At 46.0% G+C, this 25096-nt stretch overlaps 3 protein-coding genes across 7 annotated transcripts in view; 1 reads left to right on the forward strand and 2 right to left on the reverse strand.

The window, feature by feature from the left end:
- Positions 1-8537, forward strand: part of ITGA2 (integrin subunit alpha 2) — a 66707-nt gene extending 58170 nt beyond the window's left edge. Inside the window, exons 29-31 of one of the 4 annotated variants that reach the window (XR_013233028.1) lie at positions 96-212; positions 1296-3372; positions 3490-6602. Coding sequence is in view for 2 of the 4 variants with exons in the window: in XM_077347093.1 (XP_077203208.1) it covers positions 96-212; positions 1296-1385 (207 nt within the window). In the remaining 2 variants the exon portion in view is untranslated. Of the gene's footprint in view, positions 1-95; positions 213-1295; positions 6603-8403 lie in introns of those variants that run through there. The other 3 variants (XR_013233029.1, XM_077347093.1, XM_077347092.1) reach the window with 3 other exon arrangements.
- Positions 8538-8580: 43 nt separating this feature from the next.
- On the reverse strand, positions 8581-17550 carry LOC143842228 (molybdopterin synthase catalytic subunit-like). The gene is made up of 4 exons (XM_077347096.1): positions 17429-17550; positions 16150-16303; positions 12208-12331; positions 8581-10921 (listed from the first exon to the last, which is right to left on the reverse strand). Exons 1-4 carry the CDS (start codon positions 17547-17549, stop codon positions 10853-10855), a joined length of 468 nt encoding a protein of 155 aa, XP_077203211.1. The 5' UTR covers position 17550; the 3' UTR covers positions 8581-10852.
- On the reverse strand, positions 16174-24440 carry LOC143842227 (uncharacterized). Of its 2 annotated transcripts, XR_013233030.1 has the most exons (5): positions 24118-24411; positions 21275-21396; positions 19331-19477; positions 17429-17556; positions 16174-16303 (listed from the first exon to the last, which is right to left on the reverse strand). XR_013233030.1 is itself a non-coding variant. In XM_077347094.1 (4 exons), the coding sequence occupies exons 1-3, from the start codon at positions 24394-24396 to the stop codon at positions 19351-19353; spliced, it is 528 nt and encodes a 175-aa protein (XP_077203209.1). In that variant the 5' UTR covers positions 24397-24440; the 3' UTR covers positions 16174-16303; positions 19331-19350. The 2 variants fall into 2 exon arrangements, 1 of the variants encoding a protein (XP_077203209.1); XM_077347094.1 differs by lacking the exon at positions 17429-17556 and having other exon boundaries at positions 24118-24440.
- Positions 24441-25096: the final 656 nt, after the last annotated feature.

A 25096-nucleotide genomic window follows, 5' to 3' on the forward strand; every position in this document is an offset into this window, starting at 1 on the left:
GCACTTCTCCAGATTAGAGGCCTCTGCTCTTAACCACCACATCAGTCTGGTGCAAGGTCCTTCTGTTGGTGATAAATGTCACTGTTTCTTTGCAGATCCCGGTCACGATAATAAAGCCTGATGCGAAAGCAGAAGTGCCAGTCGGAGTCGTGATAGGAAGCATCCTGGCAGGCCTTCTTTTGCTGATAGCACTAGTTGCTGCTTTATGGAAAGTAAGTAAATATTTAGGACTTTTTTAAAATAAGAAGAGTTTATTTTTATACCCCACTTTTCACGACCCAATGGAATCTCAAAGCAGCTTACAATCAACTTCCTCCCTACCTACCTTATAAGCATATTCCCCCCCCTCCCCCTCAAATGTCTGGCTGTATTTTGATCCCATGGGATGTACTCCCAATGACATTGTCCATTTGGTTTTTTAAATACTTGTACCCTGCTTTCCTCCTTAAGTGGATCCTAAGTGGATTGCCACAATACAGAAGCAGAGCTATTAGTAAACAAGCCAACAAACAACAGCCCAGTCCTGGATTCAGCGACTGCCTCCCCCAAAGGCACAGAATTGAGACTCTTTACCAGGCTTTTCCCTTTGGCCTCTTCCAAGCTTTATAGCTGCAACAAGGAGGAGGAAAGAACTCATGGTTCCACCTCAAGGTGTTTCCAAGGCGAGAGATGAGCAGAGGCAGCTTGCCATTGCCTTCATCTGCAGAGCAGGCGAGTCGTCCTCCAAGAAGAGTTCTTAGCTTGGAAGCTCGGATGAAATCACACTAGTCTGGTCCATGAATGATGCTACTGTTGCCATGGGGAATCATGAAATAGAGACAAAGCATCTAGGATGTGAACCTAGTGTTTTCTTTTTACTATTGCACCAGAAGCACCTGTAGTATGCCAGTTTGGTGTAGTGGTTAGGAGTGTGGACTTCTAATCTGGCATGCCGGGTTCGATTCTGCACTCCTCCACATACAGCCAGCTGGGTGACCTTGGGCTCACCACGGTGCTGATAAAGCTGTACTGACTGAGCAGTGTTATCAGGGCATTCTCAGCCTCACCCACCTCACAGGGTGTCTGTTGTGGGGAGAGGAAAGGGAAGGCGACTGTAAGTCACTCTGAGCCTCCTTCGGGTAGAGAAAAGTGTGTTTTTGATGCATCTGTTGTCTTCTCTGGTGGTCAGTGGCTGCCCAAGGTCTGCAACAGAGTAAGAACTTTCCTGAGACCATTTATTTGAAGATGTTAGGGATATAATCTAGGAGTCCTTCTGGTATTTTGATACTAAGAATATTTCTGGAATCTTCTTACAGCTTGGCTTCTTCAAAAGAAAATATGAGAAAATGACAAAGGATGCAGAAGATGTGGATGAAGCTACAGAACTCACTAAGGAGACAGAATGAATCTCGCTGAGCCAAGACTCTGTGCACCAACCTACTGAGCCACAAAAGGTGCTTTCTGCCACACTCGTTCGGCCTTCTGATTACTGTAAAGCAGGGGTAGTCAACCTGTGGTCCTCCAGATGTTCATGGACTACAATTCCCATGAGCTGGCAGGGGCCAGCTGGCAGGGGCTCATGAGAATTGCAGTCCATGAACATTTGGAGGACCACATGTTGACTACCCCTGCTGTAAAGGTTTACTCCTCTCGTTTTTTTTCCAATAGTAAAAATGTTTTGTGCTTTTTATAGATGAAAATATTTTACACAGACGGTTTGCTTTTTATAAATAACTGCTGGACAGTTTGGGGCTTTTGTTTACAAGGGTTTAAATATTGAGGGTTTTTTTTCCCTGGTACATTCATATTGTTTTATACAAACTGCTGAATTGGCAGGACCAGAGGTAGAAATATTGAATTGTGTTTCAAAATCTGTGGTGTTTTGTGTCATTTGTGGTCAGGTGGGCCAAGGAAGAGCATGAAAAAACATGTTATCTGAACAGTCCGTTTAGGTAGGCAACAAGATGTAGGGATGGGCTTGACGTGGTTCCTATCGGTTCATCACATGCCCAGTTCATAAACCATGGACTGCCAAACTATTTGAGGCTAGCAAAACTGGTTTGGTTTCTGAGGTACTTGATGTGGTAAAATGCCCTTCCAGCAAGCTAGAGATGCAGAACTCATAGGGCATCTCTGGCTGATGCTCCCCTGTCTGCCCTCTAAGTTTAGTAAGGACTGAATTTACGAGATCTGAGTTACAATCCAACAAAGAAGGTGTCTCCAGGAAAGGGCTTTCTAGGGAAAGGACCGGCGCAGGTTCAGAAGTTCATAGAACAGATCCTGTGCAAGATAACCAAACTCACAGGGGATCTCTGGCTGACTGTAATCCACCTGCCTTTTAAGTTTGTTGAGGATTCAGTTTATGGGGTCTGAACTATGCCCCCCCCCCAAAGAAGGTGCCACAATCCTCCATCATTTCCAATGGAAAAGAGCAGGAAAAGCATGGTCAGTAAAAGCCTTTGAGGACACAATAAATCTCTGCAGTAGTAACTGAAGGTGGGGGAAAACTTTGCAAGGCCAACAGAACCAGTGCAGAACTAATTTCATAGAGCAGAATGGGAACTCTTTTAATGGCAGCCAGCAGTTAAGCTAAGGAGGGCCCCTATTGCTATTTCTAGGACTGCACCCTCTTGTTGCCTTGGAGTTTTATAAACTTTGATTGAGCAGAAACAATCTGTCCAGCAATGTTTCCTGAACTGTCACAAACCACCATGAAGAGCACCCTTCCATGAACATGGTTCACAAATTGGCCAAAGCTTGTGGAGAACTTTACCTTGTGAATTGGTGTGTGCCAATCCCAAATTACAGGTCCCCAGGATAACTGCAGCATTTTCATCAGCTTTTCCTTCCCTTTGAAGACCCTCCTATCTTAAAACTAGTTTGAAAACTAGTTGGGGATGTTATGCAATACAGATACTTGAGGTGGAGATGAGTAATAAGGTACTTGAGCTAATAGTGGGTTTCTTTGTGGCCGTAACCCCCTGGAAACCAGTATGTTTTAATTCATGGAGAAACCTGCTTGCCTATTGGTTGCATACTATATTCCAGGAGAACTGTTTGATTCCCCACTTCTTCACATGCAGACCTTGGGCTAGTCACAGCCCTGTTAGAGCAATTCTGTCAGAGCTTTCTCAACCCCACCTATTACACTGGGTCTCTCTTGTGGGGAGAGGAAGGGAAGGTGATTGTAAGCTGCTTTGAGATGCCTTTCGGTGGTGAAAAGTGGGGTATAAAAACAAACTCTTCTTCTACATAGAGTGCAAATAAAAGTTCAGACCCCAGTTTACAGCAACGAGTATAAGTTGCATGTACTGGGTCCCAATAATGGTTACATAACCATGGGACTAAATACATTTTGGCCCAGTGGACCTTCTTCAGTGGTCTACATCAGGGGTAGTCAACCTGTGGTCCTCCAGATGTTCATGGACTACAATTCCCATGAGCTTCTGCCAGCAAACGCTGGCAGGGGCTAATGGGAATTGTAATCCATGAACATCTGGAGGACCACAGGTTGACTACCCCTGGTCTACATTGTACTAACATGCACATTCAAGTATAACTATAAAATATCTTTTTCAGGACAAGCAGGTTGTGTAATCACGTAAGGATATAATAGGCTGACTTTTCACAAGAAAGTTTTTTTTTTTAATGTTTGTAAGAAATGGTTGCTACTTACACCTCATGGAGGTGACTACTCAGGCTGAACAGGGTTCAAAACTCTTCAATTTCATGAATGTACAGCCATTTTTTAAAAATGTGCAATTATTTGATATCTGTAACCATAAATAGTATATGCTATACATTAAAATTTTATTTGGAGTGTCAGCAAGCTGGGAAAGATACCTGAATGGTACCTACTGACTTGCTATGCCCATCTCAAACCATAAGCTTCTTCTGGGCTGGCTGTGGATGTGTCTTAGTTTATTCCTAAAAGGGACCCAGCAGCATCTTCCAGAGACACTCTGCAGGTTACAGATGAACCTGTACAGCAGCTGTGTACAAGGACAAGCCCGGTAACATACAATGCTGTTCTAAATCTGGATTACACCATACTAAGCCCATTGACTTCAATGAGCTTAGTTGAGTATAACTCTGTTGAGGATAGCTATGAACATGCAACCTGATTGGGGACATATGCAATTCCTCTGCTGCATAGCCTACAAATGGGTGCTCTGTGCATTGTTCCTGGAGTGTAAAAATATCCCTCTGGCACGGTGGCTGCAACTGTAGTCTAACTGCTGGGTGGGATGGGGAGGCACATCTGCACAGCAACCCTTCACTGCATCCAAGTGTAGTTGAGTTGAAGCACTGTTCTGTAATTTTTGATTGAGCCGTGTAATGCAAACCTTTGTGCCTGATGTAGCATCAGTATATAGCTTGTTGTTTTCAGGTATCTTCATTGACTCATAAAGATGCATCTGTAGCCAAACTGGTACCAGCCAGTCCCAGTGTCGTAATTAGGTTATTATTCAGGAATTTGTGGCTGTTTTCTTGACAGTCCTGACAAAAACTGTACAGTTTGCAATTCTGGTGTGTGAACCTTGGTTCCCCTCACACGCGCGCACATGCACACACACACACACACACACATTCCAGTAAACCACCATGTCATATTTCATCATTTCCAGTCATTGATGTTTCTGTTATTGCACTTTTCAGTGGGTACAACCTGGGTAATCCAGCTGAAGACGTGATATAAATATGAGTTTTGTTGCAAGCATAGTTTGTGTTCTTTTATTTAAAAAATGTTTCCAATTGTATTTAAGAATTGGAAGTTTCTGAAAAAGCACTGTTATTAGGTAGGATTTTAGGCAATATTAAATGTCATGAAAGAATCGGGACCACTGATTACTAAAGGGTGAGGCAGATGTAATACTACTTAGTATTAACTAACCTTTTTCAGCCCATGGGCCCCTTTGGAATTCAGGCAGAGCACAAAATGGCTGCTACATGAGGTGGAGTCAGCCTTAAACTGGCTGCCGCTGCTTAAGATCACACTGTGAAGCTCCTTGTGCTGTGTCAGCAGCTGCTGCCAAAGCAACATTTGTAAAAAAAAAAAAAACCTACACAATCAAATTCCTAGTGGCCAGTCAAAAGGAAAGGTGTTTGGGTTCCCATGGGTTGAAGGAACCCAAGATCAAATAGTGCTTGTACCCAAGCTCTTCCCTTCTCAAGGGCAAATACCCCATTTCTTTTTACCAAGGGTGATTCACATCTGATCAATTTTAAGTTTTTGATACCCAGAATCCCTAAAATTGAACTCACTTTATATTTACATTGGCCCGAGACACTTGTCCAATTTGTAGATTAAACACCTACAATATTCAAAAATAGCCTGCTTAGAATCTAAGCATTTCAGCAAAGCTAGCTTTTAAAGTAGATTTTTCAAAACCTGTACATTGGGCAGATACATGGTTTCCCCCCTGCAGCCATAGAGAGCATAAGGACATTTAGAATCATAGAATCATAGAGTTGGAAGGGGCCATACAGGCCATCTAGTCCAACCCCCTGCTCAACACAGGATTAGCCCTAAGCATCCTAAAGCATCAAAGAAAAGTGTGTATCCAACCTTTGCTTGAAGACTGCCAGTGAGGGAGAGCTCACCACCTCCTTAGGCAGCCTATTCCACTGCTGAACTACTCTGACTGTGAAAAACTTTTTCCTGATATCTAGCCTATATCGTTGTACTTGAAGTTTAAACCCATTACTGCGTGTCCTCTCCTCTGCAGCCAACAGAAACAGCATCCTGCCCTCCTCCAAGTGACAACCTTTCAAATACTTAAAGAGGGCTATCATGTCCCCTCTCAACCTCCTTTTCTCCAGGCTGAACATTCCCAAGTCCCTCAACCTATCTTCATAGGGCTTGGTCCCTTGGCCCCAGATCATCTTGCTCTCCTCTGTACCCTTTCAATTTTATCTACGTCCTTCTTGAAGTGAGGCCTCCAGAACTGCACACAGTACTCCATAGTCTAGTATTTCTAGACAAACACCTGAAAGCAACTGCAGTTTTGCTAGGATGGGTTATTAAAGGGCCAAACCAATAATTTCCTCCCCCAAATTGGATAGTACTTCACTTGGCACAAGCAAGAAAATTATTGAGGACCTGAAACCAAAGGACTGGCTGGTTATTTCACAAGAATAAACAAAAGATTCTCAGTCCTTCTCACTGACCCTTCCATTTCAATCTATATGTGCTATGCATGAAAGACTTTTTAAAAGCCAGACTACACACATCTTTATAATAAAGCTCACAATACACTGGGAATGTGTTTCATGCACACTTGCAAGAGGAAGGGAAATTGCACAAGAGAAGGAAGATAATCTTACACAGTTCATCCCAGTGGGGTTTACCCAAGAGAGATTTCTTAATGAATTGCGGCAGTCCCAATATGGCAGAAGGTTGTTTGTTTGTTTCTGGTTTTTTGTTTTGTTTACTGTCTTTTAAGGACAATGTAGCCTTTAGTAACATGTTCTCTTCCTGCATCAAGGGAGGGATTCATGGATGAGAACACTCTTGACTCCATCGTTATGTATATTTTGCACTTTGTTCCACAATAATTAAAAAAAATCACTGTCCTCCAAGTGTGTGAAATAAAGACTGAACTGCTTGAGTGAATTTGAAACCATGTTGGTAACTTTTTTTCTGAGCTGCCAAAGTTCTCTCTTCTACGCAGTAGGCAAGGATTCTCCACTAGGGGTCTGTGGGAGCTCCGGAGGGGGGTTCGTGGTTTCTCCCCTCCTGCCTTAATGGACTCAGCCACAAGCTAGGGAGCCAGCTCTCAACCCTGCCCTTAATATGGGTGGTGATGTCACTTCCAGTGGGCATTGCAGGGAGGGGGCAGCTGACACCACTTCTGGGGCTCCCTGAAGCTTGAAAAACTCTTCCAGGGTCCATAGGTTGAAAAAGATTGCAACAATATGTTGATAAGATTACCAACCTCTAGGAGGAGCCCATAGTTCTCCCAGCATTGCACTGATCTCCAGACCACAGAGATCACAGCTATTTGGGTGGAAATAGCTGCTTTGGAGGCATTACACTCTCCCATTCCTAAATGCCACTCTCTCCAAGCTCCACTACCAGATCTCTAGGAGATTCCCAACAAAGAGAAACTTTTATTGGCTGAATAAAATCAGAGTCCAGTAGCACCTTTAAGACCAACAAAGATTTATTCAAGGTGTGAGCTTTCGAGTGCAAGCACTCTTCCTCAGACTATGAACTGACCATCATGATGAGCAGACCTTGAATAAATCTTTGTTGGTCTTAAAGGTGCTCCTGGACACTGATTTTATTGTGCTACTTCAGACTAACACGGCTACTCATTTGCATCTTTCATTTGCAGAGTACAGGTAAACCTGTGTTGCAAAGATAGTCAAGTTTCTACAAAGCTCACATATCTTCAGCTCTCATGACAGGCAGTATTCATTTATGACAAATGCCTACTTCTTGCTTTATACAGAAACCAAAAAGTCTTTAATTTTATTATGATTGGAGGTGTTGGGTTATTTTCTTACACATAATTCCCTGACTGCGTTTTAGGGTTTCATAATCTCTCCACTGCCACCTACTGGCTAAACTCCCCAATGCACACTCACTATTGCAGGCCTGAATACTACTTTCCAAATTCATAAATTTCTTTAGGTGTTTGGCAAGGAAAATCTGTACTTATAACGTCCCATAGTTGTGCCAAAGAGACCAAGATTTCACCCTCCCACAGGAGTTGTAGCTGCAGCTTTGCCTTGAGAGCCAGTATGGTGGTGAGGCTAAAGAGCGGAGGACTATAATCTGAAGAACCGGGTTTGATTCCCCACTCCTCTACATGCTGCCAGCGGGTAACCGTGGGCTAGTCACTTAAAGCTGTTCTCACAGAGAAGTTCTCTTACAGCTCTCTTCAGCCCCACCTACCTCACAGGGTGTCCATTGGGGGAGAGGAAGGAAAAGCTGTTTATTAACCACTTTGGGACTCCTTCCAATAAGGATAAAGGTATCCCCTGTGCAAGCACCGGGTCATGTCTGACCCTTGGGGTGACGCCCTCTAGCGTTTTCATGGCAGACTCAATACGGGGTGGTTTGCCAGTGCCTTCCCCAGTCATTACCGTTTACCCCCCAGCAAGCTGGGTACTCATTTTACCGACCTCGGAAGGATGGAAGGCTGAGTCAACCTTGAGCCGGCTGCTGGGATCGAACTCCCAGCCTCATGGGCAGAACTTTCAGACTGCATGTCTGCTGCCTTACCACTCTGCGCCACAAGAGGCTCCCAATAAGGATAAGTAGAGTATTTAAAATCAGCTCTTCTGATGCAGATTTTACCTTCCTTCATATAAGTTCTTGCATAGCCAAAACCTGAGAGCACAGGAGTCCTGAGGATTCCTTCTTAATGACTGAGTCCATCCAATTTTATTTTACATTCTACTGTTCTTTGACAGGCTTTCTAGAAGACATGTGAATTCTCGAACTACAGAAAAGCAAAAAAAAATTCTCATAAGGATGCAGGTGTGTCACCGTGTCAGTGTGAGTACAACAAACACCATGCTGACTTTCTCTGCTAATAAAATGCAACCGTTCTTGAGATGCCAAAATAAGGGAAATGGTAACAACAATCACCATGTTTATTATCCACTTTATTATGCATTATTATCCACTCACAAAATGATCCATAAATAGCCCTAGCCTTCCTTCTGGTGTACCTGTGTCATAACTTACATCCAGATCAGGGCATATTCTTGATATTTTATCAGAGAAAAACTTCGTAAATGTATCACAGCCAATATGGGTCTTAAATTTGGCACCAAAGTAAAATCCTGAATACATAGTGAAACTCAGGTCTTCACAGACTGCTACCGGAGGCACTACAGGTTAATCTGTGCTCTGTATTTCTTGTGTTCAAAGCACTTCACATACATTATCTCAATTATCCTTACAGTAACCCTGTAAGGCTCTTCGGTATTTTTATCAACATGTTATAAAAGAAGGGCTGAAGCAGAGAAACAGGCCAATGCAACCGGAGACTCTGGAGCTCAAACTCTAAGGGAGAAGACAGACACAACATCTGAAGAGGTTGCATGCTACATTGAGAAGTATTCCTCATCCACTCATTCCCAACTCTGGACCTCCAGCAACAGCTGGGGAATGTTAACAACGTGCTCACCTGTGGCTCAGGATTAGCTTTTCCCAACTGAAGCAGGAGGTGGCAGCAGTGAATAAGGACTGGACAGGACAAGACAAATGATAACCCAACAAGCAGTGCTCCATTTGCTCATATGCAAATTCCACGGCACCTTAAAAGCTCCAAAACGCACTTCATCAGACATATCTGATGTCAATTGTGAATCAAAATGTTTATGCCGGAGCATAGTTTGTTAACCTTTCCCACTGAATTCCTGTCCTGTTTTATTTTGCCCAATTTATCAGTCGTTGTGAAGCTGTGTGAACAGCATGGCTAGAGAACACATACAAACTGTATTCCCCCTTAGCCTGTCACACCACTCTCCTGCAAATTCTAATTTTTATCCAAGTCAAAGTATCAATCTTTCCCAATTTTTGTTGTGAAAGAGGGCTTCGAGTATTACAGGTTTTATACATTATTTCCTTAGGCAAGCATATTCCCAGCATATGTTAGCATAGAATTTTAGTGTGTGAAGAAGACAATGCATAGCTGGCAACTATTCTAATCTACACAGAACCACCCAATGCAAACCTGTCAGTCATGGCCACAAATGGACAGTTTACATGGTATATTTCTCCAGGTTTAGGCATAGGAAAACTCCAGGCTGGTCAAACAGTGGGGCAAAAAATGTGTGAATGTTCACACATGGGATTGGTGGTGTTCATCATATAGATGAGGATTAAAAAAAAAACAGTTTTGTGGGAAAGCCTGAGAATGCAAAATGCTTAATGGAAAACCAGAGAAACAAATTAAAATTCTGGAATCTTCATGCATGAGGCTATAGCAGATTCACAGAAAATGCATTTCAGTTTGGGATTTGGGGTGCTTTTTTCCAGGAAGGGTTGCCATTAAGTCATAGTTGACTTAGGATAACACTGTAGGGCAGCCTTTTTTCAACCCTTTGACTGTGAAGGTACCACTGAAATATTTTTCAGGCTTCAAGGTACCAGGAAGTGATGTCAGCTGGCCATGCCTCCCTGCCACACCCTCCGGAAGTGAGAGGAGCCTTGGACAGCAAAGGTTTAAATGGTTGGGGCCCCTCTCCTTCCCACCCGCTCTAGGCCCAGCATTGGCCACTTTGGGAGGGGGTGGATCAACCAAATAAGGGTAGAACTTTTAAAAATTAAAACTCCTTTTCTTTCCTCTTTGCTCAGAGCCTGAAACAGCAGCCACGGAGGAGGGGGGCTCTCCCCAGCCGCCATTTTGAAAGGCAACATACTGCGGTAACATTGAGGGGCCTTTGTGGTACCATATAGTATTGTGGTATAGTATAGCATGGTTGGGACACCCTGCTGTAGGGTTTTCAGTGCAAGAGGGATTTAGAGGTGCTCTGCCATTGCCTGCCTCTGAGTCCAAACCCTGCTATTCCTTGGGGGGTCTCCAATCCTAATTCTAGCCTGGACCAGTCGTGTTTAGCTTCTGGGATCTGAGCATGGGCTATCCTGGGCTACAAAATGTCAGGTAAAATACATGTAGCCTGAGCTACAAAATGCAGGGTTCAGAATTTGCAAAAGACTATTAAAACCAGACTATTAAAACCAGACTAATATTCTGACAAAGACCAGTGAATGAAAGAGAAATCCATTGTGTGCCGATCTCAAGCTTTAACACAGAGAGTTGCTTTGACGTAATTTGTGCGCATTTGTTCATGTAACTATCTTCTGTATTATTTTTAACAAAACTAAGCAGTCCCACAAGCCGGCGGAGGTTTACTTGATTGTCTTAGCCCAAAAGCACTCCTTGTTCTCTTTCCAGGAATATTCTTCTTCATAGACCTCCTGAAACCAAAGAATACCGAACAGAATTATTGCCAAGTTGATCACACTTATGTGCAGTCTGATACCGCAACCTCTGGCGTCTGGTTTCAATTAACCCTTAGTTAACACCTAAAGACAGCCAAGCGTAATCCCACAGCCCATGGGTACAGCTGTACAAGTAAATGAAAGTGGGTCTTTGAGGCACACCGACAGCATATAATGGAGAAGATTCACAGGCCCTATAAAAACAGAAAAGGACTAGCAGGGGAAAGGACAGTAAAAATGATTTAATTAAGTCACGTGCTGAACCTTGCCACATTCACAGGTATACCCACAGAAGGGTTGACCCATCCTCCTTCTTTCCAACTTAAGCAAATATTTGTGATCTGTGCCCTCAATGGCAGCATAGAGATTCAAAATAAATCCTTATCCTCTATATATTTGGGTGGAGCGTGTCCAGCCCCTGGACAGTGTCTGGACTCGAATCTGGCCCAATCACGGTGTGGCACCACAATATTATTGCACCCTGATTGGGCCGGCCCCTACACGGACAGCCCTCGCAACAAGGACATGATGGCGGCAAATGAGGTGGCAGCACCAGAAAGGAGGCGCAAGCCGCAGCAAGCAGGAGGCGGCAGCGAACAAAGCGGCGGTGCCGCCACGAAGGACGCAGGGAGAACGTGGAAGAGGAGGACAGAAGGAGCCACTGGCGAAGGTGCTGCGAGCACGAGGGAGGACATGGCAGTGAAAAGGTGCCACCGCTGGAAAGGAGGCAGTGGCAGCCAGGAGGCGGGGCCAGCGGTACAAACAAGGCCGCTAGGTGGCCCTAAGGGGAGCCTGCACTGCCGCCAGAGGCCGACACATCTTCGACCCGAATTGGCAAAAGTCACCCTCCCTGTCTTCTAGGCTCAGAATCAGCAAAAGTCACCCTCCCCGTCTTCCAGGCTCAGAAGCGCCCACTGCCAATGAAAAGGACACTTGGCAACCAGGCTCCAAAGGGCCAGAGAACACAAAAGCACCTGGCTTTGTTTTGTAAACAGATAAAAAGCGATACTACAAAAGGAAACCCTTTCACTGCAAATGGATGTTCCCATACCACCACTCGCTACGTGGGAGTACACTTACAAGAGCCAACAACAAATCATCCGTGTTGTTCACCCCATGTTTCCTGTTTTGGTTTTTCAATCTGTCCTTAGCAAATGACTGGTCCCTTGTCCTCTCTTGACGAGCTGTCCCTCGGAAATGTGAATGATGGCTTCAGAATTGGCGGTGCGTTTTAGAAAACGGAAGGATTGCGACACACATACCTTTTTCCAGATCGGCACTGTTGCTTTTAAAGCGTTGATGCCGTATTGCACAGCCTCGAGAGATTCTGCTCTGTGGGGAGACGAGATCGCCACAATCACACTCGCTTCGCTAATGGGAACCGTACTACGGAGACAGTGAAAGGAGACATTTGTTGTTGCTTTTAGCCACATTAGCTTAATCTTTAGATGTCTAAATAAAAAGCCAAGACCTTTTTTTTTTTTTTTTTTTTGTGCTAAAGGCTGCACAGACGTACAAAAACAGGCAGGCCATGTTCTAGGAATCTTAAATTAGATTGGAACCGCACGTCTCTCAGTTGTCCTCTGAAAGGTAGGGCTCGGCACAAAAACAAATTAAGAAAAGCCAGGAGAACAGATAACTTGCAACAACAACTTGTTGTTAGAATGGTAATTCAGCTCTGAGCTGGGTAGCAGTAGTACAACCAGGAACAGTCCAGGCTCCCAAGCAATTTGACTGAGGAAATGTAGGCCTTCCAGGCCTCTATTGAATGAGATTGTTGGGTGAATTACTCTCAAAGGCCAACATTTAGTAGTAGTAGTAGTAGTAGTAGTAGTAGTAGTAGTAGTAGTAGTAGTAGTAGTATTTCTTAGCCACCATTCTTGGTATACCAGCTTGTGGCTGGTCACAGTGTAAAAATCCCACAATAACCCCCTACCCCCGAAAAAAAACACAGAAGACCAAGAGGAACTAATTGCTTAAATTTTGTGAAAACATAGTTTTAAATGCCACCTCTGCTCCTTCCGGGCAAGACCATGCAGCATTCTCAGTGGCAACCCTACAACCTTGCAACTCTCTGCTTCAGGACCCCGACTAAAGCGTCAGGCTTGGGCCTGATCTGAGGAACCAGCCAGACAAATTTAACAGTCTCCACAGGGCTCGATTGTCCCTCTGGGTCACTGACCTTCTTGAGGCCAAGCTCCACTTTATGACGAAGACGGGTCTAACCTATGGGCACTGACACCATTTTTGAGGGAAATTTAGCCATTTAAAAACTGCCACAAGCCTGCACTGTGCCAGAAGCAGATTTCCCCCTGCACTTTTTCAAGTGATGAAATAACTCTGGAGGGGAACAGTTTTGTCATTTTACAAGTCATGGGGGGACGGGACAAAGTCACTTGTTACTGCTGTACCACCACCTCTCAGGATCAAGCCCTCACAGCAATTTTAGAGGCCTAAATTTTCCCCTAAATTGGTGCTGGCCGCTAACAGCTGGACCCGCATCAGCTGTAACATGAAGTGTGGCTCTTTATTAAAGGTTTGAAATCACAGGGCAGCCTTCTCCTCCTCGCTATACAACTGCTCTGTAAAGCAAGTGGGCAAAACCATACTCTCTATGCAAATCCCAAGGCAACGGGATAGAGAAATGGAGCTCACTCACTCAGGGGCTCAGTAGCCACCTTCTGCTCTTCTGAATGCCATTCCCCCAATATGGCATCCATCCTGTTTCAGGAAAGTGGACAAGGCCTTTGGTGGGGATGGTCATTAGAAGTTAAGTCCCACCTCAAAACAGCTGGAGGTTAAGAAAAACCTAGACGCCTCCCTGAGGGGCATGCCTCCAGCCAGGGGCATAAATAAAATGGCTCCTGTGACTGATGGGAATTGCAAATACGTTTCTCTGGGACCACACTGACTGCGGTGGTTAAATGGCTAAGGAAGAACAAACTGAAACAAGCCTGATAAGGCAGAAAGAATGCTAAATGGGAAGGATGAGGCCTTCTACTTCCCGCTTTTGACCGCGATGAAAGCTGACCCTGCTGACTGATTTAAGAACTTCGAGGTCATAGGAGTCAGCAGCATTACCACTAGAAAACCAAGGTAACACAGCTGCAAAAATTGACCTTGACCTTGACTAAGCCACTCTAGTACATGCATCCATGTCAGAATAACATCAAGATCAGACTATTACAGCCAAATTGGAGATGCCAATTGGTAAAGAACTCCACAACTTTGTTATTAATAAGGACAGAGCTATACGGGACACGGACATCCCACACTTTCCACAGTCACTCCATTAGCTGTCCAACAGCTCTTGAGATTTGAGATACTGAATAAGTCCTGGGTGGCCTTGGACCCTCATGTCTGCAGGACCACCTCTCTCTCCCCCATTTTGCCATGATAGTGTAACTTTTCTGTTCACCGTCTGCAAATTCCACCCTGCAAATAGACAAACTCAGCAACCACTTGTATCCGTGCCTTCTCTGTGTTGGCCCCCACTTTGTAGAAGGGCCTGTGTGAAGAGGTGAGGAAGGCTCCCACTCTCCTATCATTCCACAAACCATGGGCTGATCCTGCGTTGAGCAGGGGGTTGGACTAGATGGCCTGTATGGCCCCTTCGAACTCTATGATTCTATGATTCTAAAACGGAATTTGTTCTCTGTTGAGGCAACAGGGCTATAGCATAACAGAAGAGTTCAGAAAAGCATTTTAGAAGGGGGAAAGGACTGTGGATTCTCCTGTATACAATCAGCTTGCTGCATGTCACATCCAACTGCCATTTTCCTGTTTTCTATTAAGGTAATACTATTTTTATTATTATATCCACATTATTATTATTATTATATCCACATTTTGAATCATGCCTAATATGCTATGCTCGCTCAGATTCCATTAATACATTGCTAGTACATTGCTTGTTAGATGCCTCCTCATACTGATTATATCAAGCTACATTGTGCTTATTAGATGTCTCTTCGCATTGACTGTTATCAGTTTACACTGTTTAATCCTCTTTGGATCTCTCAATGAAAAAAGCAGACTATAAATACAGTAAATAAAATAAGATGAATTCAAAAGGGCTGCTCTCAGTCACAAGTACATGTTTTATTGATCTTATCCTGGCTTTCTACTGTGAAAATCTGTATTTAGAGAACAGCAGTTGTTTTTTAATATCCCGCTTTTCACTCTTTGCAAGAGTCCCAAAGCGGCTTACAAACTTTCCCTTTCTCTCCCCACCACAGGCACTCTGTGAAGTAAGTGGGGCTGAGAGAGCTCTAGGAGATCTGCTCTGCAAGAACTGTGACTAGACCAAGGTCATCCTGATGGCTGCATGTGGAGGTGTGGGGAATTCAAACCCACTTCTCCAGATTATAGTCCACCATTTTTAACCACTACACCAGGCTGGCTTTCAATGTATGTATTTTTAGTGTCTTGCTGAGAGTCAATGCAGAGAGTCAAGTACAGAAAACAATTCTGTAATACAGCATAAAAGACCCAATGAGCAATGCAACAGGGCTGAGATTAGAGTTATTAGCAAACATGCAAAACAAATGTGTACGACACGCTATACCATAGTGCAGAAAATGGATTTCAAAGACAAAAGACAATGCAATATAAAAGCAAAGTGATGCATAAACATTGCAACAGATTGCAATTCTGTACTTTTTAAAAAACATTCTTCTGAGCGATTGCCCTGTATTAGTTGTAATCCTTTTATAAACATGCCCCCCTGAATCTTTCTGTTTGGGATGGTACTGTAACACTGGATCATGCCTTAAAGTTGGGGCAAGCTTAAAAATAAAACAGACTAGAATCTGTATTAAAGCAGAATGAAAGACCCAGGCAAAGTCATTCTCCAGCTTAAGGGACCCTCATCCCAAACTCCTTTGTTACCTTCCGCTGCTATGTCACAGGCTGTGGCCGCCCCCATCGACTTCCATTTAGTTTCCTACATTTATTTATTTCTATATCCCCTTTCTCTCCCCAGCTGAGACTCAAAATTACGCTTTAGGCCATCATTTCCCTATTTCTTTATAACAACAACCCTGTGAGGTAGGCCAGGCTGAGCATCTGTGGCAGGCTCAAGGTCACCCAGCAAGCTTCCATGGTAGAAATAGGGATTTGAACCTGGGTTGAAAGATCAAGTGAGCACATACAGAAGGGTGTGTTATTGAATCAGGAGATGTATCTGCATGGGGCATACATACCCAAGTCTGTGGTGTATTGCTATATGTCTGACAGAGGGCCATTTTAATCTTATATTTGTGCATATTTTCTTTATTTCCACTTTGGCCATGGGTGCATATGCTTCATATTCTAAGTGCTTGACTTTCTTCCCATCAAAGTTATTCCTGGTCGTGCCTGAAACAGAAAGACATGTTATTTCAAATGACGATGCTTCAGCCTGGAAGGAAACACTGGCTACCCCTCAGCTTTTGGAACAACAAAATTAATATACAGCTAATAGTTACTAAGAGCATCCCAGGAATCTGAGCTGACAGCAGGCTCAGCCACCAAGACATTGCTGGTGCCCTTGGTTCGCCTTTCAGGGCATTCCTGGACCTTGAACAAGGAGTGCCAGAGTGGTTTACTGCTTAAGAGCGTGAGACTAGAACCCAGGACAGCCAGGTTCAAATCCCCACTCATGCCACGGAAGCTTGCTGGGTGACCTTTTCTCAGCCTAACCTACCTCACAGGGTTGCTGTGAGGGCAAAATGGAGGACAGAAGAACAATGTAGGCCTCTTTGGGTCCCCACTGAGGAGAACAGCAAGGTACAAATGTATTACCTGAATAAAGCTTGTAAGGTGTCTCATGAGCTAGGACGTTGCATGGCCGAAGCTCACAGCGCACCCAAACTGTGCAAAACAGATGGTCAGAATAAAACAACTTGAATTGCAGAGTTCAATGAGCAGAGTGGCAGCAAGCATTGCATGATGTCCCTGCAGCCCAAAGCTTTGCACTGCATTGGCTCCTCATGGGGTGACAACATCATGGCAGCAGGCCTCTGCAGATGCCTCCACACATGCATGCATGCATGCAGAAAGCTAGGCTGTGGGCGTAGCTCTGCTTAGCATTAATAGCTATCCCAAGATGCATTGCCATATGGCCCGTGGTATATTTGAAGACACTACCCTGAGCCTCCCGGATTTAGAGTTATGCTGGAAGACGAAGAAGCTTCTTACTGCCCAAAGAGGTCTCAAAGAGGCTTATCATTGCCCACTTTTCCTCTCCCCACAACAGACTACCTTGTGAAGTAGGTGAGGCTAAGAGAGCTCTTAGAGAATTGTGACTGGCCCAAGGTCACCCAGCTGGCTATGCGTGGAGGAGCAGGGAATAAAACCTGGTTCTCGAGATTAGAGGCCACCGCTCTTAACCACTACGCCAGGCTGAATGACCACCTACACGTCCTTCTGGCCATCCATCTGCATTTCCACCCAAGATCATGCAATATTCTCTCTTATTTAACTATAAGCATTTCAGCCCACCTATGAACAGGGACACAGCACCACAGGAGGGAGAAATCACAAGGGCTGACACCTCGTCTGCCAAGAGCTTGTCTTCAGTCAACGTAATGAAGTCCTCGGGTTCATCCACAATTCCATTCATGATCTCTCTAGAATTAAGTAGCAACACAGCTTCGTTATGGTTCTGGTGACTCTCAGATGATTTACAAAGTCATTTCTCAGCTGATGAACTTTACCAAGGAAACACACATCACACCATTTAATACACAGGGGCAGGAGGGGAGAATTACTTGGTTCTGTATCCAAACAAGGAGGAGGAAGAGGAGGAGTTGGTTCTTATATGCCACATTTCTCTACCTGAATGAGCATCAAAGCGGCTTACATTCACCTCCCCCTTCCTCTCAACAGATACCCTGTGAGGCAGGTGAGGCTGAGAGAGCCCTGATATTACTACTTGGTCAGAACAGAAGAAGAGTTGGTTCTTATGCCACTTTTCTCTACCCAAAGGAGTCTCAAAGCGGCTTGCAATCGCCTTCCCTTTCCTCTCCCCACAATAGACACCCTGTGAGGTAGGTGGGGCTGAGAGAGCCCTGATATTACTGCTCAGTCAGAACAGCTCTATCAGTGCTGTGGCGAGCCTAGGGTCACCCAGCTGGCTGCATGTGGGGGAGCGGGGAATCAAACCCATCTCGCCAGATTAGAAGTCTGTGCCCCTAACCACTACACCAAGCTGGCTCTCTGTGTGGGGGGAGGAGATTGTTCAGACAACAGTACACTAAACAGTCATCAAAGTAATATGACGATGCATTCACCAAAATAAACCAGCCCTGTAACATCTCCCAAATCTCTCCCACAGTTAGGGAAAATTAGTGTTAACAATACACGAAACATAATGCAAGTGGAAATAGACATGTATAGCTTTATTTATTTAATTCCTTTGTGCCCCACCCTTCTACGTTGTTCTCCTCTCTTCTACTTTATCCTCACAACAACCCTGTGAGGTAGGTTAGGTTGAGAGAGTGTGATTATCCCAAGATTACCTAGCAAACTTCCAAAGCACAAGTAGGGATTTGAGCCCAGATCTCCCAGCTACTAGCCCAACAATCTTAATCCATACACCAGACTGGCTCCCTGAAACACTGAGGATGGGCTCAATCACTCCACCCACCAAACTCAGGGGTGTTCTTAGCAACCAGGGCAGCTGCTCTGGGCTCCACATCAGGCAAGAAGCGCCAACTAGCCACAACCCTCCCAACACAGAGCAAGCCCTTGCAACAGCCACCTCCCCTGCCCACCCCATCTTTGGGTTAGGATGCCAGTTTCTGGTGACCCTGGTGCCTTCTGGCAGCCTCCCACAAGGTGAGGAACACCCCTTGCTTGGCTCCAGTGGGTGGGCAGCAGGGGACAGTGTTTCTGAATGCCCCCCCCCCATTGGCCTTATGTTCAGGCCCCAGAATCTCTAAGTCCAGCCCTGAGTACACATGCAGGCTCCCTCTCCATGTTCAGCTATACAGCTTTTCAAATAGCCCTAGCTCTCATAGCTCTTTTAGCAGCCTAAGGGTAAAGGTATCCCCTGTGCAAGCACCAAGTCATGTCTGACCCTTGGGGTGACGCCCTCTAGCATTTTCATGGCAGACTCAATACGGGGTGGTTTGCCAGTGCCTTCCCCAGTCATTACCATTTACCCCCCAGCAAGCTGAGTACTCATTTTACCAACCTCGGAAGGATGGAAGGCTGAGTCAACCTTGAGCCGGCTGCTGGGATCTAACTCCCAACCTCATGGGCAGAGCTTCAGACTGCATGTCTGCTGCCTTACCACTCTGCACCACAAGAGGCTCTTTAGCAGCCTTAGCTGTTCACAATCTTCAATATTTCTGCCCTGTCACTGTCAACACAATCTTCAGGGAAAGCAGCACTACACACCTGAAGAGGTCGTCCCAACTTTAGCCCCCACTAATAGGTGGAATAATGGCTATTTCGTCCCCCGTGCGTAGGTCCAGCAGCTGGTCCCCGAGGAGCATGTATTCCTGGCAGACAGCAAAAACCACTTGATCCTGTATGGCAGCGAGGCTGAAGGAGCAAAAAGAGGATCAAGGTAACCATTCCTGTGGCTACAGCTTTTCACAAGGAAAATGCAAGCCCAGTGTTACACAGCTCCATCCAGCTAATGCTGAATGAAATAGAAGCATTAAAAATCACAAGATGTCACAGTCCCACTGTATACTGCATTGGTCAGACCCCACCTGGAGTACCTGCAGAAGAAGAGGTTGAGAGAGGACAGGATGGCTCTCTTTAAGTATTTGACAGGTTGTCACTCAGAGGATGGCAGGGAAGAAGAGCTGGTTCTCATAGGCCCACTTTCTCTACCAGGAGTCTCAAAGCAGCTTACAATCACCTTCCCCCTCCTCTCGCCACAACAGACACCCTGTGAGGGAGGTGAGGCTGAGAGAGCCCTGATATTACTGCTCAGTCAGAACAGCTTTATCAGAGCTGTGTTGAGCCCAAGGTCACTCAGCTGGCTGCATGTGGGGGAGCTCCCCCTCACTGGCAGTCTTCAAGCAGCAGCTGGACAGATACTTATCAAGGGTGCTTGAGGACGATCCTGCATTGAGCAGAGGGTTGGACTAGATGGCCTGCATGGCCCCTTCCAACTAGGGTTCTGTGATTCTACCACAGCTCTTGAGCCCAATGGATAGGTTTTCATGAACACTACATGCTTCATTTGCATTCCTTTGATACTGCTAACTCCTCAACTGAGATGCCTTTATCGGTCATACATTTCTTTGAAAAAATGTTCTAATTATTACTAGAGCCCCTATCTAGATAAATATCAGCTGGGAACAGAACAGAGGCCTGATCCTGACTGACAGTTTCCAACATCAAAGGGTAGTTCCACCGTCGCTGGAGGGTAACTTCCGTCAGTTCCTTCCAGCCAAAACAGCCCCCCATTTTGCTCCCTGTTCAGGAAGGTTCACTGGCCACCAAAAATAAAATCTGCAGTAAGGTTTCAGGAGGAGGAGACAGGAACCTTCTACTCCACAAGCTCTACTCCACTCATAGAGGTCACAGAACGGGGAGGGTGGAAGGTCACTTGGGGAGAAACTGGTCACTCTCCAACTCTCTGTCCTTCCTCCAGTGCTGCTGTAATCACTTTCCTTACTGCAGCTGCTTCTCTTTTTCTTTGTTGTGCAACCATGCATTTGCTCTGGGTGGGAAAATTGCAGCACCCTTCCTCATCTGTCTTTCCTCCATCCAAGAAGAGAGCGAGCTTGTATTTCATGCCCTACCTTTCACTACCTGAAGGAGTCCCAAAGTGGCTTACAAACACTACCTGAAGGAGTCCCAAAGTGGCTTTCCCTTCCTCTCCCCACAACAGACACCTTGTGAAGGAAGTGGGGCTGAGAGAGCTCTTAGAGAACTTCATTGTTCCAGTTTAGAGGACCAGCCTGAACTATATATAGCCTGCCACTACAGATTTAACCATTTGGAGCATAGAAGGGAAATAATTCATTAAACAGGGGGAAGAGCCATGGCTTAGGGGTAGAACATTTGCTTGGCTTGCTGAAGGTTCCAGGTTCAATCCCTGGCATCTCCAGTCTAAGATGAAGGGACCTGGCAGGAGGTGAAGTGAAAGATCTCAATTTGAGTCCCATTGGAGAGCTGCTGCCAGTCAGAGCAGACAACACTGACCCTGATGGACCAACGGTTTGCTTCAGGATAAGGCAGCTTCGTATATTCAACTACACACAACAGGAGGAGGAAAGGGAAGCACAGAAAACACAAAAAGTAGGATCCCTCAGATTGTTTTATACAGTGGCGACATACAGTTACCTGTAGTTGCCCCAAAGTAGATAAAACATAGTATACCTTGAATGTCTCCTCACAATTTCATTCCACAGCTGCAGTGATGTGATCTGCTGGGGCACGGAAATGGTCTCCGTGCGGACTCCAGCTAACTCTGCACTTCTCGCAAAATACAACACGACCACCTGTCATTAAAGAGTCCATCAGTCAAACAGGCACATTCAGTATCTGAACAGCACAGTAATCCCCAACATGGCCACCTACAAATACCCAGAGGTTTTCTGGGCCACACTTGCTTCTGCACCAAAGCAAAGGCCAGTGATAGCTCCCCTTTTCCCCACTGGCATAAGAGGAACATTATCTCTGGGTCTACAAGAACAACCCATTGAGAAATAGCTGTCTACAGCATAACAGGATGGTTGGCTTGCTGCTGTGATTGCTCCTACCTGTGATTGCTCCCAGGTCCCTCTAGGCCACCAGTGGGGGATGTGGGAGGCACGGTGGCCAGATCCAGAATGAGAAACTCCCGGAGATTTGGAGATGGAGATTGGGGAAGAGAGGGACCTCACTGCAATAGAGTCCACCCTCCAAAACATCTGTTTTCTTTAGGGGAATGGATCTCTCTACAACTCTGGAGAAGAGTAATTCCAAGGAATCCCCAGATCCCACCTGGAGGCTGGCATCCCTATTCCTAGTCCTAAGCTTTGTTCTGTCTCCCATGGTAGCCATTGTTGGTGGCATTCATTATCCTTTCTCAAAATTTCAGAAGCACTCATAGATCAAGAAGGTTGGGGAAAGTGCCTCCAGGTTCTTGGGAGTATTTGTATAAGCAGTCTCTAGTGCAGGGGAGGCCAAACTGTAGCTCTCTAGATGTCCATGGACTACAATTCCCATGAGCCCCTGACAGCATGATGCAGAAGGGCCAAGTTCAATTTTGAAACACAAACATATTATGTTTTTAAATGCCATGTTCCACTTGCTCCAAACATCTCAGAATAACCATATCACTTCATTTTTCTTTTATTCTGATTAATGGAAAGCAATCTTGCAATCACTGAGAAAGGAATTTCAACAAACGGCCTAAAGATCTTAAAACTTAGCAGATGAATGCACACACATGCATTCACATACTGCATAATGCAACATGCACCACCAGTGTAGAAAGTACTGAAGCATCAATGCAACCATCAGGGTAAACATAAAGTGAATTTCACTTTAACGTGGAGAATTTCAATATGGTTATGGTCACTAAACTATAAAGAAAAGAATGTGAACAGATCTGCATGGATCCAGTTCATCCAAGGCCAGCGTGGTGTCCTGGTTAAGAGCAGCGGCTTCTAATGTGACAAGCTGGGTTTGAATCCCCCTTCCTGCTCATGCTGCCAGCTGGGTGGCTTTGGGCTAGTCATAGTCCTGTTAGAGCTGCTCAGACCCAGCAATCCTGTCAGAAGCTCTTTCAGCCTCACCTCCCTCACAGGGTGTCAGTTGTGGGGAGAGAAAGGGAAGGCGACTGTAAGCCGCTTTGAGACTCCTTCAGGTAGTGAAAAGCGGGGTCTAAAAACCAACTCTTCTTTGTCTTTTTCTGTACAGCCACAACTTTTGAAATTACAGTGATAGCCTCAAAAGGAAGGGGGGCCTAAAAATCTAAATATAATAATAATTATAATAATGACAGGGCCTTATCAGTAGTGGCCTTTATCACAGAAATTTCTGCAGCATCATGTCCAGCACTGCGCTCTTACAGGCATTTGGTAAAGACAAAAATGTGAGCACGAATGCCACCTGGTTTGCCAGATTCAAGCACAAGGACACTGAACACCCTCTGAAAATATCCTGTGCCCTCTGGTCTCAGACCTTGCTTAAATGGGATGTCTGCAGCCCAGAAGAACATCCTGCACGTAGCTAGAGCCGTTCCATTGTACGTGCAATGCTGAGCCAACATACACTGGGTAGGTATTACCAATGTTGTACCTAGAGCCATTCTGCATGAGTAACGGCCCAGTTTCAACAATAGGAGAGAAGAGAGCAAAGCTGCACCACCAAGTTCTCCTTTCTCACTGGCATCTTGCTTTGGGTTAGTCAACCTGTGGCCAGCAAACGCTGGCAGGTAGGGGCTCATGGGAATTGTAGTCCATGGACACCTGGAGGCCCACAGGTTGACTACCCCTGGATTAGGCCATCGAAGGCAGCAAGGGGACATGAGGCGCTTCTGCTGCAGAGTTCCACCTTTATCCTAACCCAGGGGTAGTCAAACTGTGGCCCTCCAGATGTCCGTGGACTACAATTCCCAGGAGTCCCTGCCAGCATTCGCTGGCAGGGACTCCTGGGAATTGTAGTCCACGGACATCTGGAGGGCCGCAGTTTGACTACCCCTGTCCTAACTGAACCAGAACTTTGGGTTCCCAACAGGCGTAAGCCAGCAACAGCCGTCAGCAGCACAGCACCCAAGGAACGCAAGTCCAACTTGTTGACGCTTGACATTTCTTTGCACACCTGCCGCCTCGCTCTGACTTCACCCTCAAGGCGCTGTTTCACCCCACTCTGATCCAGGTCTTGGGTTTCATTCCGAAACTCCACATTCCCTGGGATTTCCTTACAGGCCCGCTCAGTGCAGCTCAAGTACGAGGCCGACCCCCGAGGCCTGGCCCTAGCACAAGGCAGGACCGCAGCCCACATACCGCCTCTGCACCAGGGGCCAGCTGTCCCCGAGCCGCGGCGCTGCCTGGCAAGCGGCGGAGGCCCAGGGAAGGCGCGCGCGCAACGGGGCCGAGGATGGGGCTGGGGGGTCAGCGGCGCTAGGCAGGCGGTTCAAGGAAGGCTGCGCGTGTCGCCGCCACTCCCTGGGCAGCCCGCGGCCAGCCTCCCGCCCCCACCCCCGGGGGCCCGGCGGGGAAAGCGCGGGGTACCTCGCAGGTCATGGGCAGTCCGGCCAGGGCGCGCGGCCGCCGCGCTCGCTCTTGCCAGCCAGCGCCTGGGGCGCCTGCGTCTGCCCGGGAGTCCCCGCCGCGCTCGGCCCGGCCGGCCCCTCCGCGCCGCCTCCAACCTGCTCCGCCTCCGAACTTCCCGCAGCAGAGCAACACCGGAAGGGGCCGGGGAAGGTGGCTCTCGGGTCGCCCGGCTCGGGCTAGGCAGGGAAGGCGGTGGGTGGCTCTGGGGCCTGGATATCGTGTAGATAGCGTCACCATATACAGTCGGGTTTCTCCCCTTCGTGCGTAAATTAAGACTTCCGCCAGATTCTTTCCTACCGTTGTCGCAGCTGACCCTTGCGCTTCTCGGACTGGTCACATATGCACTTGTGTTACGCAACATCTGCCTGGATATCTTGCTCTTTCTGATGGGGGACATTTTCTTTAGGATCATAGAGTTGGAAGGGGCCTCCAGGGTCATCTAGTCCAGCCCCCTGCACAGTGCAGGAGCTCAACTACCTGCCCGCCCATAGTGACCCCATTGACACAGTGACACTATGCTTTTATATTGAATTGCCTTTGGTCTTTGAAATCCATTTTCTGCATTATGGTCTAGCATGCCTTACACGTTGTTTGTTTTGCACGATTGCTAATAACACTAATCTCAGTCCTGTTGCATTGTTTATTGGGTATTTTATGCTGGATTACTGAATTGTTTTCTGTACTTTGTAATCCCCGGTGACTCTCAGCAAGACAGGCACACATGTACTTGTGACTGAAAGCAGCCCTTTTGAATGTATCTTATTTTTATTTACTGTATTTATAGTCTGCCTTTTTCATTGAGAGATCCAAAGTGGATTAAACAGTGTAAACTGATAACAGTCAATGCAAGAGACATCTAACAAGCACAGTCTAGCTTGATATAATCAGTATGAGAAGACATCTAACAAGCAATGTACTAGCAATATATTAATGGAAT

The sequence above is a fragment of the Paroedura picta genome, chromosome 7, assembly GCF_049243985.1.
Source record: "Paroedura picta isolate Pp20150507F chromosome 7, Ppicta_v3.0, whole genome shotgun sequence".
Taxonomy (NCBI): domain Eukaryota; kingdom Metazoa; phylum Chordata; class Lepidosauria; order Squamata; family Gekkonidae; genus Paroedura; species Paroedura picta.

What these genes read in the sequence shown, in the direction of transcription:
- LOC143842228 (XM_077347096.1), bottom strand. Translation starts at nt 17,549, where the DNA reads ATGAATGGAATTGTGGATGAACCCGAGGACTTCATTACGTTGACTGAA. An exon ending in TGCTGTGTCCCTGTTCATAG is followed by an intron (nt 16,304 to 17,428) that starts GTGGGCTGAAAT and finishes TTTCTGTTTCAG; the next exon opens with GCACGACCAGGAATAACTTT. An exon ending in CAGTGCCGATCTGGAAAAAG is followed by an intron (nt 10,922 to 12,207) that starts GTATGTGTGTCG and finishes CTTTGGTTTCAG; the next exon opens with GAGGTCTATGAAGAAGAATA.
- LOC143842227 (XM_077347094.1), bottom strand. Translation starts at nt 24,396, where the DNA reads ATGGTGACGCTATCTACACGATATCCAGGCCCCAGAGCCACCCACCGC. An exon ending in GACTGCCCATGACCTGCGAG is followed by an intron (nt 21,397 to 24,117) that starts GTACCCCGCGCT and finishes CTTTAATGACAG; the next exon opens with GTGGTCGTGTTGTATTTTGC. An exon ending in ATTGTGAGGAGACATTCAAG is followed by an intron (nt 19,478 to 21,274) that starts GTATACTATGTT and finishes TTGCTCCTTCAG; the next exon opens with CCTCGCTGCCATACAGGATC.